The 7,500-nt window shown below is 41.5% G+C and overlaps 1 protein-coding gene across 2 annotated transcripts in view; it reads left to right on the top strand.

Moving 5' to 3' along the window:
* The window catches only part of LOC137970258 (lipase maturation factor 1-like), an 18,035-nt gene that overhangs the window by 10,368 nt on the left and 167 nt on the right, over nucleotides 1-7,500 (top strand). For both annotated transcript variants that reach the window (XM_068816778.1, XM_068816779.1), the window contains 4 exons: nucleotides 849-1,002; nucleotides 5,537-5,726; nucleotides 6,223-6,335; nucleotides 7,363-7,500. The exon at nucleotides 7,363-7,500 is cut by the window's right edge. In XM_068816778.1, the coding sequence (XP_068672879.1) occupies nucleotides 849-1,002; nucleotides 5,537-5,726; nucleotides 6,223-6,335; nucleotides 7,363-7,500 (595 nt within the window). The remainder of the gene's footprint in view (nucleotides 1-848; nucleotides 1,003-5,536; nucleotides 5,727-6,222; nucleotides 6,336-7,362) is intronic.

Below are 7,500 nucleotides of genomic sequence, written 5' to 3'. Positions count from 1 at the left end.
AACAGCGCCATTGACGTTTTTTAGTGACTCAACAACTTTTGTTGAACAGTGTAGATGCCCATTTGTGGCTGATACCATAAAACAGGATGTTACTTACAATAAAACCTCTTCAACATCCTTCTCCCCCGAAACACCCCTGCTGTTCAAGTCTCTGTCTTGCCCATGGATTTGGCAGGGAATAGTCTTCCAGGGGTGGGAGATTTCAACACTACGGCAGAGTGAACTGGAAACTTGAGTTTAGTGTTAATCTGTAAAGTAAATTGTACAAAGTTGTTGCAAAGTTCTATTTTGAGGTGACGTTTTCGTCGACGTCGCCGTCACAGATCTTAAAGTCCGTAAAAGAGAGCTTAAGCACACGTGTTTTTGCGACGCGGACCGCAACCGGAAGTGAGCTGTTTTCCCTTTTAACTTGTCTTCACACAACCACATTCATATTGCTAAGTATCTTTTCTACATTAGAGATGATTTCTACAAAAATCTGGGAGACACCACTGGCCTGGCACGCGAAACGTTCTCTTCCAGTTGCCGTCCGCGTCTCAAAAACGCGCGTGCTTAAGCTCCCTAATGACAATAGGTGACGCCAAGGATATCTTCGCTGGTACATAATCAAATCAAATCCACTCGTATTAAATTGTAGGTTGGTTTTTGAGGAAAGGGGAAAATCGGAGCAGTACCTGGAGAAAAATATCTCGAAGCAGAGCAGAGTAGAGAACCAACAAGCTCAACGAACATGTGACTCCAAGTCTGGGAATCGAACCCGGGCCACTTTGGTGGGAGACGAGTGCTCTCACCACTGCGACATCCCTGCTTGACAAACTCACGGAGTAGCTCTTTTGTCCATTTTTCAGGTCTTTGCATTCGCCGTGTATTTGAGCTCATGCTTGGTGCCATGCTAGCGTATTTGAGTATTCCTGTGGTGCAGAATCTCCTTTCATCTCGTCAAGCTATGAATACATCATTTGACTCATTCAGAATTGTCAATACCTACGGAGCCTTTGGAAGGTAGAGTAATACAAGTCAACAGACGAAAGATAGACTGCTAGCAGCTTCACCTTTTTCCTTGGGTAACCCAAGTGGAATGCTAACTCGAATTATGAAAATCAATTGACCGGAAAGCGTGCGGAAAGTTTGGGGAGAGGAATATAGAAAAGTGTTTCTTTCTCCTCACACCCACGCCCGCGATTATTGTTCACTTTGAGGTTGCGCGGGACACTGGGTCGAGAGCCTTGTTGAATTGCATTGTGGGACTGTTTGGGGACGCATTTTCACCATTGCATGTGCGGAAGAAGAACTCAAGTTGCAAAAATTGATCAAAGCGATATACCAGGAGCTGAGGCTCTAAAGAGAGAGACTATTGTATGATGGCAATTTTATAACGGTGGCTCGCTTGCCAAGGTGCAAAATTGTCCGGAAAACGAAAGGATTTAATCAAAAGGTTAGTGAGATCCTAGTACATACAACGTTTACTTACTAACAACGTAATTATTATATAGATTTAACCCGAAGTTAAGGAGGCTCGAAAGGGCTTCAACACTTGGAAGACTCTCTGTTTAGATCGAATAACGCTACAACAGTGTATCACGTAACAGCAATTCTATGGTACCATATGAAACAGCGATTATTTCCAAAGAAGATGTGATCATTATTGTGATGTAATAAGTTACCTTGGCAACGGGAAAGCCCAGCAAAAACACCCTAACATTCTGTCCAGAGGATTCATAGCCACCTTAAAAAATCACAAAATTAAGATGGCTCTGAATCCACTTGACAGAATTTTTTCAAACTTTGCAGAAAGTTTCACCTTGCCCTTCGGATCACAATGTACTTTTCAGAAATAAAAAATGGGGGTCACCGAATTCGTTTTTGATATATAAGCAACTAAAGACAAAATAAAGTGTGTTTTTCCAGGTCTTTCCCGTTGCCACGGTAACATATTACGTCACAATAATGACTGTATCTTGTTCAGCAATAATTCATGTCTCATTTGGTATCACAATATTGCCAATACACGACACAAGGTTGTGGTGCCGATCCTTCTAATAAGAGCGTCACTTGGAAGCGTTGAAACTGGTTCGAGCCTCCTTAACTGTTATCGTACAAAAATACATGAAGGTCTTTTTGCTTTGCAGGGTAAACGACTGCATAAACAGTGGCTCGTCCCCAAAACAGCCCCACAATGCAGTTCAATAAGACTCTCGACCCTGTCTCCCGTGCAACCTCAAAGGGGCCAATAGCAGCTTGCGGCTACATACGTGTATCTCGCACGATGCCGCGTTTTGCGGAAATTAGGAGAAGAGAGACTGCTTGCAGCCAAGACAGTGATGGAGTTACCAGGGAGGTTAAGCAAAGACAACGGCAAAGTCAACGAAAACGTCACTCCAAAATATAACTTATCACTATCGCAAGTAATTGGCGATTATTCCGTCTTTTTCACCTCGTACAATACGGGTGAACTATCCTGTAACTGAATGGTACGAACGGTTTTAAAGTAAAAATGGAAAATCATGAATGGTTCATTGTGATATGCTCACGTTGTCGTCAAAACCTAAAATTTGGTGATGTCACGTCGTTGTTTTGTGGAGTACGGCGAAGAAATGCACGGAAATTAGTGCTGCACGTGCAGCACGAGTATTTTTCCTTTTTCAACCAATAATATTCTTGCTTTGTGGCTTTGTCGTAGCCGTACCCGTCGTCTTTGCTTAAACTCCCAATGAATGAACGAACGAATAGTAGTAGAGAAACCACTAAATAGGAACACTATAAATTAAACAATTATTATAACAATTTAAAAAGGTAAAACTATTTACATGTGTATAATCAATAAATCGAAACCAGGATATAAAAGGTCAACACTAATGACCATCCGTCAAACTGACATTGAACATTTCCTTACAATTACACGATGCGATATCCCATCTTAATACGAGAAGCTTATCGCTGTAAAAAGAATGTAAACAGGCAGAATTAGAGCTTTAGTTCAACAAGAAATAGCGTTTCTAAGCAAACCGGCGCTGATCTACAGTATTTAGGTCTAAAAACCACTTTGAAGACGGTTAGCTTTTATTTGTTTTGTTGGGTACTACTATGTCGATACTGTCAGTTTGAGGGATGGCAATGAGTGTTGACCGATATAAAGTTGATGAGATTATTTACATGTGCGTGATTGGTTGCGGTCGCATTTAGGGAGTTAACACTAGTGTTAAATCAAGTTCTTTTGTTCAGTGTTCCCTAGGGATTCAAAACACCAGAGAGTTAAAACTCGAGTAGTTTCAACACTCTCAAGTGTGACTTGAACCATCGTCAAGAGTAAAGGTGTGGATTAAAGGGAGAGTTTCACGTCTCTGCGCATGGACGAACTGTCATGTCAGCCCAGTTAATTCTATTGTTATTGAAACAATCGAAACCATTGATGCAGGAAAAGGAAACAATGCCATAGAAGTGTAATTACTCATTGGAATTACTTTTGCAATCATTTCCTTTGTGTTATAAACCTACTGCAAGGAGCAAGGATGGCACAGTCGGTTAGTGCGCGACCTTGGTGCAAGAGGTCTTGAGTTCGATTCCCGGATCTCGCATCCTTGTTTCGACTTCTTTCCTTTCCGTGTAGCTAAGTAGCTTTAAATACCCGTGGAGAGGGGGGATTAAAATGAGCGCACCGTCGACCTCAGGTTTGTCAGTTGAATTACTGTTACGAGTTATCGACGTTAAATATGGTTGCTTTACTTTACTTTACTGCATGTGAATAGATAACTCGTGCGTTATGACAACTTGTGCGTAGAATAAAATGTTCGACCAGTACAATAAATTCGAGGCCATAATTAAATTTGATATTTTCTCTGTAAACCCACTATATCTTGAACCAAATTTGGGCCTCAGTCATTCAGTGTTATAGCTGTAATACTGTCAGTGATTAATGAACACCATCTGGTTCAGTAAGAAACCGTAAAATTTACAACTGGTAGCGCCGAAGCTTGGACATTTTCGCAAAACCGTGAAACTGCCCCTTTAAAACTATTAACAATTGCATATAAGCTTAATAAAATTCTAAGGTGTCTTATCATGTACCACATAAAATGCAATCCGAGCAAGATCACCAGCCGACAATGAATTTAAGGCGAGGTTTCCAATACGCTGCCTAAATACAGATAATGTAGGGAGGTCCCTAACATTTTTAGGCAGTAGATTCCATATAACTTAGGGCCAATGTATCTAATAGAATGCTTCCCTTGTGTAGTCTGGGTACGACGAAATCCTAGTTTCTCAATGAATATTTGGTGTCTTGTCCTTTGGAAAAGGTCTGCAATGTCTTTCGGACAGATGCTGTTCTTTGTCTTCTACAAAAGAACAGCTATCTCCTGTAAACGTCTGTTACTCAGGGTGCACAGGTTAGCCATACTCATTAATTCATCATAACTTGATGATCTGTCGCTGTAAACAGCTCTGAGTGCCCTTTCTTGTACACGTTCAAATTTTCTATTGTCGCTAGCACGACCGAAGTGCCAAACAAGGTGCGAATAAGTTAAATAGGGAAGAATAGCGGCTTTAAATAGTTGTAGCCGGCCAGTAGGTATTAAGTTTCTGAGTGGCATCAGGACCCCTACACTTACGTGCTCATCAAAACGAACGTGCCTATCTATTGATACTCTAAGTAATTAACGACGAAGGCTACAGCAACGACAACGCCAAAAGGCAGTAATACTGGGTGTGTTTACGCGCGGTTTTTCAGGGTTTGTAACTAGAATAGATACTCCAAAATAAGGTGATACACTTAGTTTTGTGTGTAGAAAGTACCAAACGATCTTACCAAAGTTTTACTAAGTATATGGTGTCTTAAGAACAATTTATGAAAGCTAGCCATTTGGAGTCGGCGCTTAGACCTAATCACTTGAGAAACGTGAAAAACTTGGTTAACTGAGGGGCTTCATACCTCTGTTGGTAGAGCATCGCACCGGCTTCCCATAGGTCAAGGGTTGGAGTCCCGATGAAACCGCCTGAATTTTTCAGGTGTCTATAAAGAGACAATTGCTTAAATTGTCCTCTTAGAGCGGTTTTCAAATGAGTGTCGAAAGTAATTAGCGAATTGCTTTGGTTTTTCATTACTTCACTCAGTGATTGGTTGAAAGTCCTCGCGCCACTTTTTGAACCAATCAGAAGTGAAACCAAAACCAATCATGGCTCGCGCGTGCACATTTTCCCGCTCTTCGTGTCGGCTACGTGTAATTACTTCAAGTTTTGATTGGTTTACTGGATTGTCTCTGTCCTTTTTGATTGGCCAAAGTAATTAGTTTGGTTTTGGTTTTACGACACTCAATTGAAACTCGCTCTAAGTGCGAGGATCACTTCCATCTTTCGTTTATAACCCGCACTCTTCAAATATACACTCCTTTCAATGTAAAGTAATGTAGGAGATAAGACAAGACCCTTCATGACGTCCCGCACGCTAGTCCGATACTCAACTGAACCAACTGGTACAACTCTTTGTTACCTGTCTAGGAACAACTGCCTTTTCTAAAGAACGTTTTGTCATTTTTTGTAGCGTAACAAAGGAAAGAACAGAAGTTATATTCCAAGGGACTAGGAATGCCACTATTACGCCAGATGAGGCGGGAGCGATTTGGGAGGAATATCAGTTTAAGTGTAAACCCGGTGATCCCAAGCGACGGCCGTGTGTTATTTCCCCGTATCATTACAGACTCGACTGGCTCATGTGGTTCGCAGCCTTTCAGGTTAGTTAACACGGAACTTATCCAAAGACTACGGTAAATCATGGCTACTTCTACCGAGAGAGAGGAAGACAATTTCAAATAAAGCCTGATTCCATGTTCCCTGCTAGCAGAAGTCTCTCTTCTCTTGTGTTCACTGGGCGGACGAGTACAGGAGAAGAGACTTCTGCCATTGGTCGAAACTCACTTTGATCCATCCGCTGTCCTCAACCTTGGACAGCACTCTTCAAACCGCATGGCCCATGATATGTTTGCTGACTGTGACTTGAGCCCGCCTTGTCCCGCGCATTCCTTTACAGTAATTCCGCTGTTGGTAAGTGAGCCCACACAACATGAAGTATAACTTGAGGGTTCGGTCGCTAAGTAACCGCCGCGCATGCTCAACACGGAGTTTCGTTTCAAGCCCTGCCCAGTGCTCAGCTTCTTGACCCACTCCCAGTGTCTGTCATCTCTATTATAACGTGAGGATAATTGTCATTTATTTTCCTATTTTTGTCAGAATTATCAATACAATCCCTGGTTGATCCACTTGGCCGCCAAACTTTTAGCGAACGATGAACAGGCCACATCTCTTATTGCACATAATCCATTTATGAACGGTACACCTCCAACGTAAGTACCTTGTAAAGTTATTTACTCCTATGTCATTTATAGCCATTTGAAAAGCTTATAAACTTGAAGGGTTTTCGACAGTTTTTCAATGTACCCAATTTGTCTGGAGAGTCCCAGACACGGGCAATTTTTTCCCGAAAGGAGGATTGCGCGGCGGCAAGAAATTTTTTTGGATGAAACTCTCAAGAATAGTTCGCCTGGCAAACAAGGGGATACTTTTATTCTCGTCGGAATTATTTAACACAACTTACAAGAGTTAAGGCCCAACGTTTCTTCATCAGAAATAATCTTAAGACTGTAACAAGTGTTGTTTTCTACGTTTGTTGATTAGCCTTTTCTTCTGATTAGATTTAAACACGTGTCAGGATAGTTATGGTGTCAAGTAAAATGCCTCCATCGTCACTGTTTAGTAGAGTGTGGGCAGAATGAATGGGCATAGCTTCTATGCGAAGGTGTTGACAGTACCGCTGATTGTGATATTTGACAAAAGACCATCGCCAAGTGAATGAAACAACTTGAGACTTCTAACGTTGTTGTAACGAAGCTTCATTACAACAACTGCTTAAATTGTTTCATCAAGATGATTTTTAGAATACTTGAACTGCGGATTAGAATGAAATGAGGGTTGGAAAAAGGACATGGGAGGTTGGAAAAAGGACATGGCCCAGTTGTTGAAAGGCCGATTAAGTTCATCCTGCATTACAGGAAAGTTATATGGCAGGTTATTTTTTGATAAAAAGAATTTTCCACGGGATTTTAATTAAGCTTTGACACAGAATTTTGCTTTCCTTCAGCTGAGGCTTATAAAACAAGGTTAAGGCTTTTTTGGCAGGCAAAATTCAAGCCTGGATTGGTATATTGTTAATCAGTTTTAGAACAGTGGGACCGTGGATGAGGGAGTGTGTGTGCTTATTTTCCTCGCCTAAGTCCGCCCAGCTTTACATAATGGCTGGGATGCTACTTCGGACGAAACTTCTTGGGAAAGGTGTTGTGGTAATGTTGCCTTTATTTTCTTCTCTAAAATCAGATTCATTCGTGGAGAGCACTACTTGTACAAGTTTACAAAGATCGGCAGCGAGGAAGCGAAGGCTGGATATTGGTGGAAACGCTCGAAAACAGGTTCCTATTTCCCACCTATTAACTTACAAGCTGTCAAGGAATATCT

This window comes from Montipora foliosa, chromosome 9 (genome assembly GCF_036669935.1).
Source record: "Montipora foliosa isolate CH-2021 chromosome 9, ASM3666993v2, whole genome shotgun sequence".
Taxonomy (NCBI): Eukaryota; Metazoa; Cnidaria; class Anthozoa; order Scleractinia; family Acroporidae; genus Montipora; species Montipora foliosa.
The sequence above is the reverse complement of the archived record's forward strand: the minus strand, read 5'-3'. Positions and strand labels throughout refer to the sequence as shown.